Here is a 22,932-nt window from a genome sequence, read left to right as displayed (position 1 = left end):
ACTTAACTGAGCACTAGAGCTCTGAAACCAGTACTGTATGATTTGAATTTTCTTTGTTGTATATTTGTGTGTGAATGTATTCTTTTAAAATATTTTGAAATAAAGATTATTTATAAAGGAAAAGAAAAGAAAAAGATAGGTCTGAATAGCCTGCTTCAGATTCAGCTCTGGTATCTTTTTTGGCCAGTTACTTTTAGGTCCTCTCAGTCCTTGCAGCATTAGCTTTGAAATATGCTTTTCAAGATTAAGCAGATTCATTTACAGTCACTCTTTACAATATTTGCCCTCTGGTTATTGAAGCCTTGTTCTTAAGCAAAGTTGAAAGTACAGAGCTTGGTTTCTTACGGTACAGCACTCTACATCAACATGCCCCCTTCTGAACTTCCTCTACCCACCCTACATCAATCATCTGCGTCCCAAGGACAGTGTGGAAATTGTTGCCTGCAGTAGTTGGCATAACAATTTACCATATTTTTCCGTCTATAAGACACCCCCATGTATAAGACATAGGGAGCCTATTTTGGGGGACTCCGATTTAAGAAAATGGAGGGAAATGCATCCATGTACAAGACGCAGCCAAATTTCTGACATTTTTAAAGGGGGAAACCTAGTCTTATACAAGGAAAAATACTGTAATATGAGCCAGAGTGTGTTGGTCAAGTCAAAGTAAGAACACCTATTTCCCCTTCCACTCTTCTCTTTTTTGGCTTTCATTGTGCAATTTCATGTACTGCATTTCATGAGAAAATCCAATATCCCTTTAGTTTTGGAGGCAATTGAGCACTGCTGCCTTCTCTGAAGGACAGGAACTGAATAGTTCTTTCTTCCAGCTGCACTTTGTCAGGTTTTTGCTTTAAAGAGAATAGAATAGAAAAGAGTTATCCTTGGAGAGAATTAACACTCCTTGAACAACTGCTCACCTTTCTGTGTATCTGAAGAAGTGTGCATGCACACGAAAGCTCATACCAAGAACAAACTCAGTTGGTCTCTAAGGTGCTACTGGAAAGAATTTTCTATTTTGCTCACCTTTAGTTACAGTGAATCATTCACAGAATCCTAGGATTCACAACTGCTCTGAAGAATGTTCTGTGCCTTTGGAGAGGGAGGGGAATCCCACCTCATACAGAATCTAGACTCTAGGCTCGTTTTAGTAATGATAATCTAATCTTTCTGCATAGATATTTTATTTTGTTGCTAAATGTATTAAGAATTTGTGTATTATTTAATACACAATTGTCTCAGCTTTTCATCTGATCATCGGAGAGGGGACCCCTCCCCCATACAAACTGGAAGAATTATTCTTGAGCAATAGTACTTCCTTTCATAAATCTTTATAAGCAGCTAATACTTTTGGGCCAGGGAACTGAACTGAGAAATTGTTCCCTTATTTGGTTAAGTTTGGTATTGTCCTCTTACCTAATCCAGATGGATTTTTTCTTCCAGGTGACTAAACGAGATGAGGATTCCTCCCTGATGCAGTTAAAGGAGGAGTTCCGAACCTATGAAGCTCTGAGACGAGAACACGATTCCCAGATTGTGCAAATTGCTATGGAGGCTGGTTTGCGCATTGCCCCAGATCAGTGGTCTTCATTGCTATATGGAGACCAGTCCCACAAATCCCACATGCAGTCAATTATTGACAAGGTACATTCTCTTCAAATCATTCCACTTTCTTTAATTTTCTACTACGTTTTTATTGCTGATATTAGTTGTGAGTGGGGATCCTCGGTTCTTCTTCCCATGTCCCACTTGCTATCAAGAGTCTCCTAAGGCATACCATGCTTCTCAGGTGCTCTTAATGTCAAGGACAAGCCCAAGCCTTCCTCATGAGGGTGAAGCAGAAAAGTGGCTGGGAGATTGTCCCAAGAATGTGCTTTGTGGAGCTGTGATGGGGTTGCTAGTTCCATTTTCAGTTCTGTAAGAACTGCCCTCTTAAACAGGATTTAATATCACTGAGCCTTGATGCATTGTATATTGGTATGTACAATTAATGAACATGCAGGCTGTATTACTGGAGAGGGCCTAAGCTGTGATTGACCACCAGGAATGGCAAGAAATCTTGAATTCTAGAGTAAATTCATCTCTGTTGGAAAAATGGCACACATCTTGAGTGCTGGTGAGACAAGAAATTTAAAAAATGTATCTTTTAGGTGTGATTCACTGAAGATGGTCTCTAGGAGTACAGAAAGCCGTTCTAATTGTGTACATATATATTTAAGTTGCAGACCCCAGCCTCTTTTGCACAGAGTGTTCAGGAACTAACTATCGCTCTCCAGAGGACTGGTGACCCAGCCAATCTGAACCGGCTTCGACCCCATTTAGAACTCCTTGCAAATATTGATCCCAGCCCAGGTAACTATTAAAAAGTGGTTTATATTCATGTTCACTTCAGCAGAAGAGGCTGTGCATATCTTTCAATCAAACATACCTGTCAATATGAGAAGCACAAGTGAATAGAGTACTCTCTTGTTTCCTTATTAACAAAAAAGCTGTTTCTCTTGAGATGTTCTAGTCTCATTTATATTCTAATGGAGGACAGACTTCAGGCTTGTTTATTTTTTTTCTAGAACACAAAGACCCATGCACCAAAGCAGGGTGCAAAATGGTGGCTGGTGCAGAACAAAATGCAAAATTTTCATCCAGGGGTCGAGCACCTTTAGTTATAAAGTACAAATCTACCTTCTGCCCACCATGTGCCTAGACTTCTCAGAGTTGTGGCAGTCTCAGCATTTGGGAATTCTAATGCATAAAAAACATTCCTGTGAGTTGAGACAACAGGAGTGGTGACCATTTTCTACCTGAGGGTTATATCCCCTCGTGGAAAACCTTCCAGAGGCTGCATCCCAGTGATGGACAGGGTCAGGGGTGAAAGTCAGTGGATGAATAGATCACCCTTTTGTATAGCAGGCTACGTTCCTTTTGTGCAAAGGTTGTGTGTTACATGTATATAGGTTTCTATACATACACATCTCCCTTTCCTGGCAAGCAAGAGGCACCAAAGTTCAGCGACGCACTCCAGCCTGGGGAAAGCACTTGAAGAGTGCACAGAATAAAGATGGTGAGGGGAACGGCATTGGGAGGGTTCCAAGAACCAGGAGGGGCCACATTTGAACCCAGGCTATTCCTGCTATAGGTGTGCATTCACACTACTGATCTTGCTCTGTTTATTCATAAACAATGGACATTAGCTGGGAATAAGTCACACAGATATGCTGATTGGCTTGCCCACAAAAACATATGCCACAATAAAGTTGTTTGCCTTTAAGATATTCTAGGACTTAGGTTGGTTTTGTGGCAACAGTGGCTACTCCATAAGGTCCCACAGACCTTAATGATAATAGCAAAAGGCCTTGTGACCTGAATAATTCTGAATGGGTCAGGATCATAGGATTATTTTTTCTATGAATTCATGAGGTTAGGCTCAGAGTGTTGCTAAATCCTGCCCAGCCCTTTCTGGGGAGGACATGTCTGTGTATGTCTCTCTGCTTATCATTGTTGTAGTAGGGTTATATTGCCATATTTTAGCAAAAGGAAACACATGTTAATGAGACAGTCCTTTCACTAGAAATGACTCTCTTGGGCTTTCTCAGTCCTTGCTGCTTTTCCTTGATTACCTCTAATCTTCTTTCATATCTCCCACAATTACAATATTTTTTTCTGGGGGAGGTGTCTCTCTGAGGGTTCAAATGCTCTCAAGCATTCCTACTCGAATAACTTTATTCCTTACTGACAGACAGGAAATGTTTGCTGCTGCTGCTGCTGCTGTTGCTCCCTAAATCTGGCAAATCATTGTTGAATTTCCATAGACATTTCCTTAGTCTTGCCTGTCAAATTTATTCTCCCTTCAGAACTAAAATTTTGCATGTTTTAAATTTTTTTGATGCTTGCTATGATTCAGATCCTGTTTCTACAGGATTTCTCATTTTCCAGAGATAAATTCAATTGTTCTTATAAACACTGTAGATGCCCCACCACCCACCTGGGAGCAGCTTGAGAATGGACTTGTCGCTGTGCGGACTGTGGTACACGGGCTGGTTGATTACATCCAAAATCACAGCAAGAAAGGAGCTGATCAGCAGCAGGTACTGAATTGTGTGCACTCCTGCACTTCCTTCTCTGTTCTTCCCTACAGTGCCGCACCTCCACACTCTGGGTTGCAGTAGCCATAATTTTTACTTCTGTGAACCTCCCTAAGACCTGCGAGTATAGGGCGGTATAATAATAATAATAATAATAATAATAATAATAATAATAATAGTTAATTATTATTATTTTTAAAAAACATATAAACTGTTTTTCACCACCGGAGAGGTTTGATACGGTGACCGAATCATATATCTGATGGGGATGTGGAAGGAGAAGAACATACCAGGCAGGTTAGGTGTGGAATATTTTTTTAAGCCATTGAAATATTTAGCAGTGCTTTTGCATTTGTGTAGTACTTTGCAACTTTTGCAGCATGAATGGAGAAAAAAAAGATGAGATCCGCATTAAAACAGTAGAATTTATGACAGAAAAGCAACTTAAAAATGGAACTCTTTATTGGAATTCCAACCCTGGAATTGCTACATCATTGGGGAAAGGATTATCTACTAATGGTTCCATACCGAATATTGTCAAGGTGTTGACAGTGTTCGAAACTCCCATTGTTCTAGGCGCATTTTGCAGCAGGGCATTTCATTAGTGCGAGCAGTTTCTGAGCCCTGGGAGCAAAACTGCACCTAAGATTTCAGATTGAAACTGCAGAGTAGAAGAAAATGAGGACCTTTTTCCACCTCCCCACTTCTAGCTACTCTCTGAAGACTGGAGAAGAGACCCTCTTAAGAATATTAGGGGGGGTGGGCAGGGGAAGGACTAGACCATGTGAAAAATGAACATAATATTTTAGCTGCAGTTCATTCATTTTCAGCTTTGTATTCTTGTTATAAAAAGCACGCCTAGATATTCCGTTCTTGTGCCCATAACCTAGGTTTAAGGTGCCATTTAGCTCCTAGCTTTCATATCTCAGTTTCTTTCACTGGGTGTTCAATAAAGAGATGGGTGGATTACATTTATTAAATCAGCTATCACAGCACATGCAGCACAACCCAGTGCATGCTTACTTGGAAATAAAAATAAATTGCATAGTGTCCTCAGCTCACTGGTATATCCCACTTATTCTTGGTCAGTTCTCTAACAAAGCTTTCTTTCTGGAGATCTATCTACACAGTCTTTTTTTTAAAAAAAATTAAATTCTGGATTTATTTTGGAGCATTATTTTAAGAATAATTGTAGACTTTGAGAATTTTGGTTTCAGTTTCCTTATTTTTCCATTTGATCTAGCCTCCTCAACACAGCAAGTATAAGACGTATATGTGCCGAGACATGAAGCAGAGGGGAGGATGCCCCCGTGGGGCCAGCTGCACCTTTGCACACTCGCAGGAAGAACTAGAAAAGTAAGATTCCATGTCTTGTTCTACTTCTGATTGTGAACTTATCAGATTGTGCAAGCGGAGCTGGAGAGTATCCAGTTTAGAATGGATAATTGATTAGGATTGAAGGTATAAATGTTTCAGATCATCTGCATGGGGATTGGGGAGGACGTGGAAATCTACAAAGATAAATTAAAATGGTGGTGAAAGAATTAAATTCCAGAGCTTGTCAATACACACACACACACACACACACACACACACACACAAACACCCCAACTAACAAGGCTTCTGCAAGGGTAAGCCCTGTTTTCCTAACTTTCTAGTATCTTGCCCAATATGCCCCTAGTCTGCTGTTGCCATACTAGTGTGTGGGTTTTACTGTTAAACTGGAATTATGCCCTGATTTAGAGAGAAATGAGATAAGACAGAGACAGACAGTAAGATTGGTGTGCTACAGGCTGTTAAAGAGGACAGGACTGAGTGAAAATACGAGTTACATATTCACTATCCCAGCAACTGAGTAAAACACCTTGTGACATTTTATAAGCAGCAAGCAGCCATGTTTGCTGCATGGTGCCTAGTGTTTTCTGACCTCATTGCACCAATAAGGTTTGGCATAGCAGGCGTTCCAGCTGCAATAGTCGTGCCTGAATTAAAGTTTGTGCTCTAGGATTTGAGTAGGAAAAGAAAAATAACTGTTGAACGCGAGCTGTAACTCATCTACAATTCCTCACGTGTTTCTCCTGAAGATTTCGTAAGATGAACAAACGTCTGGTTCCTCGAAGACCCCTGAGTGCCTCCTTAGGCCAGCTGAATGAAGTGGGCCTGTCGGCAGCAGCTATCCTCTCAGACGAAGGGAGTATGGACTTGCCCAACAGAAAACCCTCTGCCTTGCCAAATGGGATTGTTTCAACTGGCAGCGCAGTGACACAACTTATCTCTCGTGGAACCGACTCCAGTTATGATTCAGCCTTGAAGCCCGGGAAAATTGACCATCTTAGCAGCAGTGCCCCTGGGTCACCTCCTGACTTGTACGTTTACCTTTTCGTGGTGTTCATATAAACTCCCCAATCTAGAGAATGCAGTCCACATGTGCATAAATTGGATGCACAGACATGACTTTTGCATTCAGGTCACATCTGTATCTGGACTGTATTACCACCATATACACATTCAAATATAGGTGGCAGTACTTCCATTCAAAAAGACTTCACAAAGCGCATAGTTAAAAGTATGGAATTTGCTCCCACAAGATGTAGTGATGGCCACAAACTCGGTTGGCTCCGAGAGGGATTTAGGCAGATTCATGCAGGACAAAGCTAACCATGACTATTAGCCATGATGGCTGTGTATTGTCTCTTGCATTGGGTGCAGCATGCCAAGGAATACCAGCTGCTGGGAATCACAAGGGGGGAGAGTGCTTGCTTTCCATGGGCACCTGATAAGAACAGGTTTCTTGAATAAGTGGGTCTTTTGTCTAATCGAGCAGGGCTCTTTTTTGTGTTTCTGTAAACTGGGTTGCTGCAGCTGCTGGAGCCTTAGCTGGACTCCCTTAATATCATCTGGCAGCGGTGATGCTTCCACCTTCCATCTTCTGCTACCTCTTGCATATGCTTGGTTGCTGAGAAGTCAATGTACAAATCAATGTAGGCTCCAAAGCAGCAATACTCTGTGGGATTCATCCCAGGTTTGTAGCTGCTCTAATGTTGTGATGGATCTCTTTTAGGCTGGAATCCGTTCCCAAGAGTTCTCTATCTGCCTTACCAGTGAACTCTCACCCAGTGGCCCCCCGAGGGCCTGCAGACCTGCCTCCAATATCTGTTGGGAAGCAACTCCAAATGGTGCCACGAGGCTCCCAGTTGTATCCAGCTCCACAAACAGATGTGTTTTACCCAGATCCTCGGGGAGCAGGTCCACCATTTGAATCTCCACCTTACCAATCAGGTAACAATGCCATCTGGGTAAAATTGGGGCTTGGGGCAAAGGTTTGCATATTACTTACTTACTTACTTACTTACTTACTTACTTACTTGCCCTAGATGAAGGATGGGGTGCTAGATATCAGAATATATTAGGCTACAATCCTGGCCCCACTTACCTGTGAGTTCAGCAGGACTTGCTTTTGAGAAGACAATGGTTAAGACTGCTATGTTAGTGTTAAATTTTCAGTCTGGTACTTCAATTTCCAGCCTTTTAGATCATCTGGATTTTAAAAGGTTGGCATATCAGACTGTTAATAAAATAGGTGTCATATACACACGTACTGCTCATTATCTACCAATTCACGTATCCAAACATAAGAAATACAGTAGTACCTCCAGCTATGTAACCCTCTGGTTAGGTAAACTTCAGGATGCGAAAGCGGCAAACCCGGAAGCATGCGCAGAAGCGGTCCTCAGGTTGCGGAAACCTCAGGATCCTACCGGACCTCCGGAATGGATCCTGTCCGCAACTGGACGTACCACTGTATGCCCAAACATTGATATACACTCCACACAGATTCAGAGAGCCAAAGGGCTGGAACTTGCCCACTTCCTTACTTGCGCTTCTTTTGGTCAAGTATAAGTTCGAAAGCACGCCAAAAGTGCAAGTAGATAAATAGGTACCGCTCCTGCGGGAAGGTTAACGGCGTTTCTGTGCGCTGCTCTGGTTCGCCAGAAGCGGCTTTGTCATGCTGGCCACATGACCCGGAAGCTGTACGCCGGCTCCCTTGGCCAGTAACGCAAGGTGAGCGCCGCAACCCCAGAGTCGTCTGCGACTGGACCTAATGGTCAGGGGTCCCTTTACCTTTACCTTTATAGCCATTTTCAGGTAGAAACAATGGGGTGGGGAGAAAGATTGGATGAATCAGAGAGGTCGGACAAATTAGCTTTTCCTTTGTCTCTCTTTTGCTGGTTGGCTGCAGTTGTTTTAGGAAGAAACCATGGTGGGAGAGGGAGAAAGATCACTGATTCCTATAGGAATCAGTTGAAATTGTGGACTTGTTCACCTAACCAACTATTTCCAGGGAATGTTTTGTGGGAGGTAAGCAGGTCCTGTGTGTATAAAGGAATTTATTGAGGGATACCTTTTTGTACTTCTCTTTTGGTAGGCCATGTACAGTTGTACCTTGAAAGTCAAACGGAATCTGTTCCGGAAGTCCGTTTGACTTCCAAAACATTCAGAAACCAAACCATTTGGAAGCCGTGGAAGCCTTGTCGGAAGTTCGGGTTCCCAAGAATGTTCGCAAACCAGAACACCCACTTCCAGGTTTGCAGCATTCGGGAGCCAAAACGTCCAAGTACCAAGGCATTCGGGATCCAAGGTACAACTGCATTTCTTGCCCTCTGCAGTGGATTTCAGAGAAACTACCCCAATATTTGACACACTGCTGCTTAGCTGTCTCCTACCCTACCTATCAATTTCAATACAATATCCTTCCTACCGGTACCCCCTTCTTAGTTGTGTGTTCAAACATCCTATCATTGTAGCACTTCATGTATAACACAAAATATAACCCAACTCTTTACACAGAGATTTCAACTTCTGGTCTCAGAATGATCAATATAATTTGTGTAAACATGTTTTTTTTTTACAGTTGCAAGCTGTATCTTGAACCAGATAAGTACAGAATTTGGTGAGGGAAATTGTCTGTATAGGAATAGAGAAATGTATGAATGAAAAGCAATAGGGATGTGTATGTACCTTTCTTGGGAGCACAAGGGCAAGTAGTGAAGTAAAGCAAGAAAAAGTGATTCCATCCCTTAACGCTGGTGGAACCTTTTGCACATTTGCAAAAGGCGACCTACACATTTTTCAGAGGATGCTTTGTAACCAGGAGAGCTAGATACCTGCTTTTTGTTAAACTAAAACTGAAATTATCATGAATTCACATTTGTAAGTGATCCCAGATTGTTGAGGTTCACACATTCAGAATTGCAAGGGATGACCAGCCCTCCTTATTCCGACACCCATCACTACTTCGCCTTCTAACTAAAATCTAGTGTATAAGCACAACCACTCCACTATTTAAGAAGACCAAGTGAGTTGTTTTTACAAATTTTATTGAAAAATTTAAGTGAATTTCACAATTTTTGCAAATAGGGAAACGAAGGTACCTTATTTTATTTCATCAAGCCAGGAGAGAGCCGTCTGGCTAGACGTAGCAACTTTCAGAGTTGAAAACTGCTGCCACCAACTGGAAGCAGTCACACTTGCAGGTGGTAGTTCACAAGTTTCTTTGCACATTGGCCATATATTTAGAAATAGGTACAGCTCCCAGGAATTAACCCATTTCTTGAAAACACAGTGAAAGGTGGCAATCCTATGATACAAAGTTGCTCACCTTCTCCAGGTTCTTTTATCTCATCCCACTAGCTTTCATGACAATCTAATCTTTTTGAAGCTGTTTTCCTGTTTGCATGTGGCAAACAACAACTTCACCAATCCCTTTTTCCTGCGGGATCTCAACACAAAATATTGCCAATGGTTTTTTTTAAAAAAAGGATGCATTCCATTCTAGCCCTCTCAGTATTGTTGCCATTATTGCCTATGATGCCCCTTGTCATCATCTGGCTTCTTAGGGCAGATGGTCTTCCTGGTGACTCCTGCTCCTGCTGGTGTCTAAGGGAGCCACACACTCCCAAGCCGGGTGAATAGATGAGCCATTGTCCTGTTAGCATCACTGCTGAGAGGACTGTTTCAGAGACACCTCTCTGAATTGCCCCATAGTTATACAGTGGTACCTCTGGTTACGTACTTAATTCGTTCCGGAGGTCTGTTCTTAACCTGAAGCACCACTTTAGCCAATGGGACCTCCCACTGCTGCTGCGCCGCCAGAGCACGATTTCTGTTCTTATCCTGAAGCAAAGTTCTTAACCTGAAGCGTTATTTCTGGGTTAGCGGTGTCTGTAACCTGAAGCGTATGTAACCTGAAGCGTATGTAACCCAAGGTACCACTGTAGTGGCTCTTTGAGGCTTCCACATGTTTTCCTCATGCTAATTTATAAAACACCATTGGCCAAAAGTTAAGACAAGTGATGATCTATTGTTATAATGCAAAGTGTTTCCGAGCTCTTTCCAAACAGCCGTAGCTTAGTAAAAATGGATTAACATCTTCAAACATAAAGTGAAAAGGAGATTTAAAGTGACAACTTACTGCCACTTCCGTTCTCTGAAGCAGTTGAATGAGTGAATTGCTTTAAAGCACCTTTCCAAATTTTTCTTTTGTGTATTTAGGTGTGTATTATCCTGCAGCTCAGCCTTCGCAGTGTATGTCTCGATTTGTCCGACCTCCACCGTCTGTTCCGGAACCAGGCCCTCCTTATTTAGAACATTACCCACCATACCTCCAGGATCGCATGGTGAATTCTCAGTACAGTGCACAGCCCCAACAATATCCTCCTATGGGACAACCCATGTACCCTCCACATTACGACAGCCGGCGCATGTACCCTCCTCCCCAGCCGTACCAGAGGGAAGAAATCATCCGAGGAAGCCCCGTGCCCATTGAAATTCCTCCACCAGCTGTGTCGCCATATGTACCTGAAACAAGAGACAGATATCCACAGATGGAAGGATACTATCCAGTTGGTCCACATCTGAGTCAGATCAGACCTTCATATCACAGGGTACGAGTTCTATATGTCACTTCTCGTTAGTTTGTTAGTTTGTCTGTTTTGGGGGGGGAGCTTGGCATTTTAGTCTATGAAATGCTATACAGTCTTCATTCTTGCAGCAGCTCTGTGAAATCCCATTTTACACAAGGGAGAAGTAGAAAGTTGGGCTTGATTAGGGCCACTGAGTAAGTTCATGATTGAGTAGGGATTTTCATCTAGATCAGGCCCATATGTATGTTTCATTTAAATAAACAAAAATGTACATCAAAGAAACAAAGATTCTGCAGTAACAAAAGGTAAAATTTGCAACCGTTATAATTAAAAATGCACTTATCTATTTTTTATCATTTCTTTTTGCCTCTGCTAACCATGTGGGGCATACAGAGAGGGAGGGCTTGCCCTCAGGTGCTGAAAATGGGAGATCAAGTTTGCACTGTATTCCCACTCAAAGAATTCTGGACCAGAACCATAGCTTCCATTGGGAGCACAGATACTTCTACAGTGACCGTACTCACTCCTTCCTGGAGGTTAAACTTGCTCCAGAAACACAGGTGTTTTTGTTGGAGGAACAAGATGATATTTTCTTGCAGCCTGACTCTGAGGTCTTGAGGCATACAAAGTGGGGTTCTAGCACATCCTCATCCAAAGATCTCCCAATTTGAGGCTGGGACTTCTTTACTTACACATCGTTGGGGACTTTGCCACACAGTGTGCAGAGTACAGTCTCTGTCTTGGAATTGAATTTCTGGAGGGAACAAAGGGGGAAGACTGTCCCCTTCTGGAGTGAATCGCAGAGGCTATTCTAGTCAACTCCAGAGTTTTGGAGGAGCAGAATGTTTCTGTTCTTCTGTAGGAGCTGGATTTCGATTCGTATGGAAATATTATTTGACAACTCACATGGCTTTTGAGATTTCAGGAAACATTGCTCTTTTATTTAGATGGGTATCTTTGCAACCACAAGAGCTTAAAAGTTGCATATTTTCAAATGAAATTTGCAGTTCTTAGCAGTGGACCAGAACATTTTCTGCAAAATAATTTCCACTGTGGAAAACTTCCCATGTCTAATTAATGGATACACTAAGCGGTTTGAAACTTGTAAATAACTTTATTAATATAAATATATTTAAGAAATACCTATATATCTATTGCATAGCACTTTGTGCATGCTAAAATTAGTATGTTAACAGTTTTCAGTGTCTTCGTTGTTTTCTTCTGAACTTTAATGGCTGTGCTCACATGTAACACTAAGCTATGGCTTAGCATTATGAGAATGAACCATAGATTGCTTTCCCCACCCCTCTTCTAGCACAGCTGCGAAAAAGTTGGAAGCTTCCACTTGTGTTTTAGATAAATCACAGTTTAGTGTGCTGTCTCAACCTTAAGACCGTGGTTCTTCTTAACTACCAGTTGTTGAAACAAGCTACTTTCCTAAACAATGGTTTGATGTTTTCACCTGCTTGTATTACTGAGTTGCTTTCTCATTTGGAGCATGTTGCTCAAATATAAAGGAGTCTAGTCTTCAAATTTGGACGGAAATACACCTTCTCCATGCTTAGTCTTGTTCATTGTCATTGATGTAAACCTAACAATTGTGGATTGTAGGCTTCATCTTTAGATTCACTTGTAGAATTGATAATTGATTGTGTCTTAAATTTTAAACGTTTTAAGTATTACTTTTCAAAATGATATTCTGTCTTCAGGAGCCTTATAGCCGGCCTCCCCCTCAGCCTCATCCCAGTCTAGATGATTTGCACCGACGACGAAAGGAGATCATGGCCCAGCTAGAGGAAAGGAAGGTCATCTCCCCACCTCCTTTTGCACCATCACCAACTCTGCCTCACTCTTTACACACTGATGAGGTGAACATGTTTTTGAAATATAGCTGTTGAGTTGCTTTAGTAATAGTCATGGAAGTAGGTTTAGTAATGAGCAATGTATTGAGTCTGACACGCAGGGAGAAAGGTGCACTTGAATCATGTCCTGCCAGAATCTCACTGCATTCAACCATGTGTAGGAGAGAGAATATGCCTTCCTGTCTTACCTGTTGGGTGTTATCTGCTCCACCAGACATTCACACATGGGTGCAGTAGTGCATACATGCATTGTCCAGAACAACATGATCAGCATGTCGGATGAATGCTAAGAATTGTGCACATTGTGCACATTGGATTTTAAAGATGTGCACCCTATTTAAATGTTATGCCACATGTGGAGATTCAGTGGCTTGGGAAGCAAGAGGGTCTTGTCAGATTGTGTGGGGAAGGAAGGCTTACTCTCCCCTGCCCACCATGCTTCGGATGCAGCATGTCTGAACTGGGCTAGAGACATAGTAATGAGAGCTTCAGAGAAATACTGTGCCATCAGTTTCCCGTTTTAGAGCTGACTTCTAAATAAGCCAGTCCACTAGAATGGCCACCCAATTTTAGTGGCACATTGAGTGCACTCATTATATTTGAAGGTTTTTTGTATTAACAGCCATATTTCATGTTCCCATTAAATATTAGAATGGTCTTAACTAGGCTTGCTATGTTGGGCATGTTTATTTGCATTTTATGCAAATTTATGCAAGAAATACCATATACGATAGTCAGACTGGAAGTGTCTGAACACTTTCAAACCACTTTGTCTCAAGTGCTATTTTGGAGTCGATTCAGATGTTTAGTGGAGGCACATAGGATTTTTTTTAAAAAAATAATTTTAGTACTATTGCAATAACTGAATGTTCTTCTTCTCCTTCACTTACAAAGATGGACTTTGTTTTTGTTTTTTTGCAGTATATAGATGAAGATCTGAAGGTAGCTGGCAAATACAAAGGAAATGATTACAGCCAGTACTCTCCCTGGTCATGTGAAACCATTGGCTCCTACATTGGAACCAAAGATCCAAAACCAAAAGACACAGCAGCAGTGGGACTTGTTGAGATGGGGGTAAGCATGCAGAAAAGACCAAACAAGCAGTGCCAGAGGGTGCTATTCAAATTGGACCTTGTACCAGAAGGGCAGATTATAATAAGTTGGCTTTAGCATGCAGTAAATCCTAGCTCTAAACTATTTGTTAAAAGGTGTGGACCACTTTTGGATCATTACTGGTGTTGCAGTGCAATTTGGTGTCCCTTTTTCTAGTTATCAGACCTCAGATCAGATATCATACTCTATAAACCATGGTCAAGAAGGCTTGCATATGGTTTGTCATTGTATCTAAATTGACAGACATTGGTTTGCAGTTGACCCAAGAGTACAGAATTGGAGACTGTACTCTGAAGCATATTTGCAAACCATTGTTTGTGTTAAGAATGGCTTGTAGTTTCTGAGCTAGCAGTACCATGGAAATGAGAGTCAACTTAGGAAGCTGAGTGTGAAGACAAGCATCTCTAAAGTATGGTTGGTCGGTTGGTTGAGCATTTGAAGACTCAAATCAGTGTTTGTCTTTTTCTAAACTATGTTGTTGTCTGAATGGAGCTAGAAGTTAGTGCTGTGGTTCCGAACCATGTGTCACAAGAGAACCGTTTGTGTGCTGTGAAAAATTAGTTTTGAATTAAAGACTCCCGTGAGAAAAAAGTATCTACTCAGAGAAGCTGTTTGCTGTGTTTCTATCTGATCCACTGCTCTAGCCTTGCCTCCTTCATCAACCTATGAGTGCATGTTTCGCACTGAGCCAAAATGCCCCCCTTCCTGTCTTTCTGCCGCTCCATTTGCACTCAAGTAAAATAAGGGCAGCATTTCAACTTTTTATGGTGTTTGTGGTGGTGGGGTTAACCAGGAGTGGAGAACGGGGTTGGATGTAGCCCTGACTGTGTTCTGCTCCTCTTGGAGATCCTCAGCTGTGTGAGAGATGCTGCATTCTGGGAAGAAGGAGAATAGTGGGCTCTGGCGGTGTAACCTTTCAACAGAACAAGGGGTATATAAATGTTTTAATTTATCTTTAATATCAATTTGTCTTTGGTAGTGGTTTGGGCAGCAACATTATAAAATATTATAGAATATTAAAATATTAAAGGGTCCAAGAGAAATCCTAGAAGGTGTTAATTTTTTTAAAGTGTGTCTAGATTTTGAAAGAAATTTGTTGGAACAGTGTCTTTCTGCACACATGCCCCACCCCCAGTTCTCTGTGAAATGATAATTTTATTCTTACTGAGAAGAGTCAGTTAAAATGGAGAATCTTGCTTATAATCCCCTACCCTCTTGGTTCACCCTCCCAGAACGTGGATAGCAAGGGGATGCGAGACCAGCGTTTGGATTTGCAGAGGAGAGCGGCAGAGACTGGTGATGATGATCTTATTCCGTTTGGAGATCGGCCAACGGTGTCAAGGTTCGGTGCCATCTCACGTACATCTAAGGCCATGTATCAGAACCCTGGCCCCATGCAAGCCATGACAGTTCAAGGGGCATCTACAAAGCCAGGCAACATTTCAGGTATGCAGCGTACCCCTTTGGAGGCCTGCTTTCTTTTCATCAGTCCCGAAGTCTAGAATTAGGAGTTGCTAATAGACACACACATTCAGAATTTCCTGTAGGGGCTTCCTCCCTTCAGCCACAACCTTGGGAGGCATCCCACAGCTAGTTGGGTGTTTGTACCTGTGCTTCATCAACTAAAGCCTGTATGCCGTGTGGCAAACGGTTCAAAAATTGAGAAATCCGAAAACGGGTTTGTGAAATGCCGTAGGGAGAGGCTTTCAACAATTATCAGTGAGCTGACGTAAACCCTTGAGCGTGCCTGAGGTTCCTCCTTGAGTCCCAGTGCTTGTCTGCAGCATGAAGTAGGTGGGAGCTCTGCCTTGTACAGTGATTTCAGGTTACACTGGGGCAGTTTGGGCAGAGAAGCAAATGGAGGCATTTGGTACATACACTGTACCAAGTGGATACATGGCCCTGCTGCACTGCATACTGCATACTCACTGTGGCAAACCTGTGAGCGAGCCTTTTAGTGACATACAGGCAAATTCTAAATGTTATGTCCTACATGCAAAAGTTGGCATGAAGATGATTCTTTCCTAGTAGGTAGATTTCTCCAATACCCCTTTAGCCCACGTAAGCAGGCTTTCCCCAGGCTAGAAGTAATGAGGTTTTTTTTGCTCCCTCTGCAGATCTATCTTTCTTTTTTGAAAGCTGGAATGTGTATTTTAAAGCTCTCCAACATTCTCTGTGGTGGTGGTGTTCAACTGCTCTTTGTTCTTTTCTTCCATTCCCATCCCAGCCACCAAACATTTTAGGGTGGCTGTTTTAAAAGGAGAGGAAAATATGACCCAGGTCTGTCAGTATTTTTGCAGACTTTCTTCAACATACATTTTTTTTCACAAAAGCAAAGAAAAACCAGTTAATATTACGTACATTGCCTTAGCAACTGTGCAACTTCATCTTCTCTGCCATGAATATAAGTCACTTGAATCAGCGCTTTTTAATAGACCTTCCCAATTGTTTTGTAGATTACAGCCCTTATGAAACACACAGTGCATGGGGAGGCTCGCCATATTCACCCCATCAAAACATACCTTCTTCTCAGGGACGCCCTAGTGACAGGTAAGAGTATCCAAACTTGGATCCAAACCTGCTGTGTTTGGGTGGACATACTATAGAAGTTTTTGGTTTTTTTCTAACGCCTTGAAAATAAATTCTCTGTCATCAAAGGGAGAGATTGTCTATGACAGACGTGGCTGGCCATGGGAAGCCTTTGCCCTCATCTGAGAGGGAACAGCAGCTTCGACTTGAACTGCAGCAGCTAAATCATCAAATTAGCCAGCAGACACGAGGACTGGAGGTGGGTGCTTGTATCCCAAGTCTTTTTGCAGTAAGGAACTTGAGAAACTGGATATGAGAGAGAGAGAGAGCGCACAGTGGGAATATAATTTATTTTCCTCTGATTCTGTTATATTCAAATGTTTTCATAACATTTAGGAATTTCAAGTGTTGTTAAAGTTACAAAAGATACCAATATGCTTATATTTTATTTCTAGTAGCACCTTAGAGACCAACTGAGTTTGTTCCTGGTATGAGCTTTCGTGTGCATGCACACGAAAGCTCATACCAGGAACAAACTCAGTTGGTCTCTAAGGTGCTACTAGAAAGAATTTTCGATTTTGTTTTGACTATGGCAGACCAACACGGCTACCCACCTATATTTTATTTGTTCAGCTAGGTACAGATCGGTGCAAATTAGGCAGAAATAATTCGTTTTAGAACAGTGGTTCTCAGGCTAGGAGCAACTCATTCAACATTGAATGATTTGCTGCAGACTCCTGTGCACTGCTAAGTAACATGGAGCATGTTCTAGGATGCAGTCAGCTGTTTACCAAGCCTGTTTGGCCTCACTGCTGTCCTTTATGAACACTTCTTAAATTATGAGCACCACTCCTGCAACTACAGGTTGCAAGGGGAGATCACTAGTGATAAGGAAACTGTATTTTAAGGAAGCTTAACTGCCACCACCTCCTTCTCATTAAGTAACCTCTAGTAAACTTCCAATAAATCACAGAAAGCCACTGCTTCAAAACCAAGATGTTTATAGTCAGATGCTTGGTTAAGTCAGCTTCACCACAGCACCAGCATGTAGTAAACCTGATTACAGACAATCAGTGAGACGCCTTGAGGAAGGTGACCAATACCTGCACGTGTCAGATTTTTTCACAAAGTTGAAACAGGAGACACAACCATGCTTCTCTTTCAGTCACGCAATGAAATCAGTGGACTGTAGGGACTGAACAGGGAAAAGAACATGGTACTTCAGACAACATCAAACTACCTTTTAGGATTCACTACCTCAAGAAGGAGTGATGGCATCTAGCTTGCATAGCGTCACAAAGAGCTGGTTTCTTAGTGGCTAATAACTGTGACAGTTAACTTGAACCTCCATGTTGCAAGTATATCTCTGAATTTTTTTGGGGGGGGGGGAACAGCAGGATGGTGCTCGCTATCTTTTCTCACTTGTGAACTTTCCATCCTCCTGGCTACCTCCTTCCAGAAAGAGAGTGCTGAACTAAATGGACCCTTGGCCTGATCCAGCAATGGACATCTTATGTCTGTGCTGTTTTCTTTTGTCTCACATCTTTCTCAGAGCATGGATCCAGGCATCAGCACTTATGCTACAAACTGAAATGAAAGATTGTTCACAAAGCTTGGGGGAAAGGGCTGCGTGTTTCACAAGCTATATTTCTGATTTAAGATTATCTTCATGTGTGTGTGAAACATTCCTGGGAGTAATGACCAATTTGTGTATTTCATATGAGAGGAAGGAAGGTTGGGTTTTGGGAACCAAGCGATACTCCTGAAATTTGGCCTCATCCTCATGGCTGCATGGTGTTTTTTTTCTGTGCTCAGTTGTGTATGTGCTTCGCTTTATGCATTTAGGCTGTTAGTAACAGGCTGCTGTTGCAGAGGGAGGCGACCCCCTTGGCAGGCCAGCCACAGCCCCCACCGCCACCTCCTAAGTGGCCTGGAATGATCTCAAGTGAACAGCTGAGCTTGGAGCTGCACCAGGTGGAGAGGGAGATCGGGAAGAGAACCCGGGAGCTGAGCATGGTGAGTGTTTTGTAGGGTGAGCAGAGGAGACTGAAAAAGAAGCGGCTGTTGCTGGGTGAGTTGCTGTGCTTAACTCTAGATAACAGCTGCCAGTGTTAACTCTTCTTGTTTTTGAGACTACAGTGATTTAATATAAATATTCTGACTTCTGTAGCTTTGCAGCTTTTGTTTTCCTTTATAATATATTATATAGTGTTAGAGTGCCAGGGTAATTGAAAGACTCGCCCCTGCCCCCCTTGGCAAGTGAATGAGGTGATAATGAGGCTTTCAAGTTGTACTACTGTTTGGGACAGATTAGCATAGAGGAAATTGGGAAAATGAGGAAAGTGATCAAGCAGAGGGCAGGTAACTCTTTCCTTGGTGGGTATTCCTACCTCACACTAGCAGTTTAAATAGTAATACTGCTTTGCACGATTGCATGTGTTTCTAATTGAAAGCTAAAGGTTGCATTTCAGCGGACTAAATACCTTTCTGTTAATTCTTGGTGTATGATACAAGTTGAACACGGGCAGTCAGAAGAAAGCACCAATACATCAGATTGGAGTCATGTCACCTGACAGATCAGGGATATGAACCCAGGTCTCCCCAGCCAAATTCCATATGCTGACAACAGCACCACCAATTATTATATAATTGTCAGCTGATCCCTATAAAATTGGGTATTTATCATAAAATGGATCAACATGGTTGCATATTATACTCTCCTAGAGAGCATGGCTAGCAGATCTCATGATGAGCTCCTGCAGTTCAAAACTGTACCACTGCATGCCCTGTGTTGCAGCCTGGGCACCACACCTGTTAGTTGGCATTTGGAATTGGGGCAGTGGTTTTCAGGCCTTTGGTGATAGAATTCTTTAGCCTTTGCTGCTTGATACATGTGCTTTTGTGTATCCTGAACAAATGGATAGGGCAGATATGTCTCAGATGTTCCCTTGCCCTGCGGCTTTTGTGTGAGTTGGTCTCTGCAGTGGTTTTACAATTATCCCATTCCTCATCTGTGAAACAAGCATAGAAAACCTCTTACCTACATTTAGTGAACTGTAGGTATTCCTATTCTTTCCCTAGGAGAGTCAGTCTTCATTGGAAGTGAAAAGCAAAGTGAGTGCCAGTAAGCAGGCAGAAAATGGACAGCAAAGCAAGTTACCAGCTGAGGATGTTGCACTTACATTCAGGTAATAGCCCTGGTCTTCAACTGGTGGGTCACAACCTGATCCAAGGTGGGTCACAACAGGAACACTATCACCATGCAAATATATGTAGTCACAGAGTACACAGCAGCCTGTCAAATTTATTTTGCCCAGTTACCATCTCTGTCTATGCTCTGCTTTGAACTAGTGGTTGTAACATATTACAATATTGGCGTACTGCTCCCTAAACAGAGATGAGACAGTCCAAACAGATGCAATTTAACAAGGCAGATTAAAGATCTTAAAATAAACATGGCAATATATTCTCTTTTTCTTGTGTATTCTGTTTGTTTTGGGGATTTATAATTGTTTTATGTCTAAACATAGAAATGCATTTTAAAGTAGTGTTGTACCTTGGTTGGCGAACTCGAACGTTTTGGCTCCTGAATGCCACAAACCTGGAAGTGAGCGTTCTGGTTTGCAAATGTTCTTTGGAACCCGAACACCTTTCGCGGCTTCCAGTTGGCTGCAGGAGCTTCCTGCGTCCAATCAGTAGCCGTGCCTTGGTTTCCGATTGTTTTGGAAGTCAAACAGACTTCCAGAATGGATTCCGTTCAACTTCCGAGGTACGACTGTATGTGGAATTTGCTTCCACCCATGTGCCTTGCCTAGAAAACCGATATAGTGGAACGCAGCAAATGTGAGTTAAAACCAGTTCTACTACCTTCAGAATGCATAATCTGTCTTCACTGAATTTGTATTTAGAGTATTCTGTATTTTACTTTTGATTGTGATTGATAGTGGCCACTTGGAACACCATGGCCGACTGTATTCAGGATGTCTTCTCAATATTGTTCTTTAAAAAAAACAAAAAAACTTTATTCAGTTTCTTTCTTCCTCTACCTCACCGTCTTCACTGTTAATTTCCCTTTTTGGCATTCATTCTTCAGCAGTGATGTTCCAAATGGATCAGCTCCAACCCAAGAAAGCATTGGCCTCCTCTCAAGCAAAACTGCAGCTCTGAGCTTGTCGGAAGATACTGAAGCGGGAGGAGGCGACTTGGATGCCCAGAGGACAGGAGCAACACCTACATCTGCTCCCTGAAGGAACAAAAGCATCTCTCCGTTTCTGTCTGGGGTCACTTTTACCCCTCCTTGGGATATAATGGGAGACAGTGAGCAAGAGCTGCAACAATGGCAGGTCCTGAGACAATGTGCACAACACCACTACTAGAACAAATCCTGCACATAGTTCACATTAACACATTTTTTAATTAAAAAAATGAAAATTAGCAGTATCTGCAAGCAACTCAGATTAAATTTGTTTTTGTTCTGTGAATGAACTTTATTTTAATAACTTTGGATGCCTTGAATGCCAGGGCTTTAAAAGAAACAGATATTATATATATAAATATATATACACACACTCTGTTTGATTAATTGTATGATCTTAATGAGGTAGGTTTTCTCTTTTATTTTGGTATTATTACATACCCAGTGTATAATTTCCTCTTTTCTTCTCCCTTCAAAACAGTCTCACTCACCACTGCTTTGCGTGAGTTTGAAAAGAAAATAGGAAGTGTTGCAGTGGAGGAGGAAGCTCTCAATTGCCTTGTCAGAAGATGTTTCAGAGTTTCTGAAAGTAACTCCCTTTAAGCATCCTAGTACATCACCATTATCCATTGTATTTTTCTAAGCATGATAGGTTTTTAACTTCAGTTTGGAAAGCATGTATTCATCACCTCAACAAGCAGATCTGTTTACATGAGTAAGAATGAAATAGCTGCTCCATTTCTGGTGAGGCAGCATAAATCGGCTAATATTGATTGATCCTTGAAAGGCAGCCATTGCATTTCTTCTGCAGATTAAAAACACCGAAACTGAAGTGTAGAATGGCTTCAGTTGTCAGAGATGGGTTAGGTTGAGAAATTTGGGTCTCTCTGCTTCTTTGTCAGGTCTAAAGCACAACCTCTGTGTTAACTTTTGTTTCTGGGAAGGACTGGGACTGTGTAGGGTCCCTAATGTAGGGAAAGCTGCAGTATCTGCCCAAGATGAGAGCTGTAGAAGTTATAGTTTGGGTGGGATGGAGAGAAGCAAGAAGACAGAAAGTGCAGGCCCCTTTACTTTGTGTTCCCTCTGCATCTTTATTACATCCAAAGCTGCTCTTGATTGTCCATGGTCTGTCTTTGGGGGGGGGGGGAAGAGTTGCCTATCCCTGCTGTATTCAGTCTCTGAAAGTGGAGGCTTTCTCTGAGTAATGGGAGAGATTGACAAGATAATAGAACTCCTTAGATTTACTTTCAGCAACTCTGTCTCAACAGCAACACCCTTCAGGATCTAGAAGGGATGCGTACGCCGTTGCATTTAAGATTGTCCTTAAAATGCCACTGTTGCAGGCAGTGGTTTTACTTGCGCTGTGCATATTTTGACTTCCTCCTCTTTCCCTCCCAAGTTTATATGTAGGTAGAGATGCTCCCGAGTGGAAACCATTTCAGAAGCTCCCACGCATCTCTTAAGCCTACTTCTCCCGTATGGATTAGACTACTAAAACTCAGAAAGCACTGGTTATGTAATAAGTTGAAGCATTGCTTTGGTTGGGTAAAAGCAGAAGTTTATTAATCTTGTTTTAGGTTGTTTTTCTTCCCTTAAGCCCTTGTTGAGGTCATAGCAACCTTCAGCTATTTTGCATCTGTCTTACTGTTACATTGAACAAAATGGGGGGATACAGTCCCCCTGTTGCCTACCAGTAGGAGAGTCCAAGCAGAAGACTCTGTTGAGTAGTGATTATTTAATTTGCCCAGTCAAGGCACCGCATTTATATACTATTTCACATTGAATTTGATTATGCCCTTCAGACCTGGCTGGCCAAAAATTTGATACATGTATTGGCTTGGGATTCGAGCATTCATTTTTTTATTTAAATAAAAATTATCTATATATGTATGTATATATACACATATATGTAGTTATATCTGTATATATATTGGGTATATGTTTTAAGAATTTTTTCACATGAGTGCAGCTGTAAAAAAAACATCTGGGAGGTAGAGGCACTGAGAAAATATATCTCAAAAGGCATTTTAACAATCACCTTCAGCTTCTCTTAAATTTACACACCACTCTTATCAGAATTTTAACATGAGAAATGTTTTTTTCTCCTTTCGCACTACCTTTCTTTTCCCTGGCCCTGCTTTCCACTGAAGTCTAGATAGAAATACTTTCTTTTCATGATGAAAATTGATGAGGGAGCCCATCACACCTTTCTGCCTTTTCTGGTGCAGTAA

The 22,932-nt window shown here is 41.9% G+C and overlaps 1 protein-coding gene across 4 annotated transcripts in view; it reads left to right on the top strand.

Annotated features, from left to right (window-relative positions):
- Positions 1-21,464, top strand: part of RC3H1 (ring finger and CCCH-type domains 1) — a 55,210-nt gene extending 33,746 nt beyond the window's left edge. Inside the window, exons 6-20 of one of the 4 annotated variants that reach the window (XM_033151246.1) lie at positions 1,444-1,644; positions 2,220-2,352; positions 3,964-4,082; positions 5,323-5,435; positions 6,164-6,445; positions 7,141-7,358; positions 10,632-11,023; positions 12,712-12,870; positions 13,786-13,938; positions 15,210-15,423; positions 16,434-16,527; positions 16,636-16,765; positions 18,379-18,522; positions 19,588-19,694; positions 20,603-21,464. In XM_033151246.1, the coding sequence (XP_033007137.1) occupies positions 1,444-1,644; positions 2,220-2,352; positions 3,964-4,082; positions 5,323-5,435; positions 6,164-6,445; positions 7,141-7,358; positions 10,632-11,023; positions 12,712-12,870; positions 13,786-13,938; positions 15,210-15,423; positions 16,434-16,527; positions 16,636-16,765; positions 18,379-18,522; positions 19,588-19,694; positions 20,603-20,753 (2,610 nt within the window). In that variant the 3' untranslated portion in view covers positions 20,754-21,464. Of the gene's footprint in view, positions 1-1,443; positions 1,645-2,219; positions 2,353-3,963; positions 4,083-5,322; positions 5,436-6,163; positions 6,446-7,140; positions 7,359-10,631; positions 11,024-12,711; positions 12,871-13,785; positions 13,939-15,209; positions 15,424-16,433; positions 16,528-16,635; positions 16,766-18,351; positions 18,523-19,587; positions 19,695-20,599 lie in introns of all 4 variants that reach the window. The other 3 variants (XM_033151245.1, XM_033151244.1, XM_033151242.1) reach the window with 3 other exon arrangements.
- The last annotated feature ends 1,468 nt before the right edge of the window (positions 21,465-22,932 follow it).

This window comes from Lacerta agilis, chromosome 6 (assembly GCF_009819535.1).
Source record: "Lacerta agilis isolate rLacAgi1 chromosome 6, rLacAgi1.pri, whole genome shotgun sequence".
NCBI classification, from domain to species: Eukaryota; Metazoa; Chordata; class Lepidosauria; order Squamata; family Lacertidae; genus Lacerta; species Lacerta agilis.
This window is presented reverse-complemented; position numbering and strand designations above follow the sequence as displayed.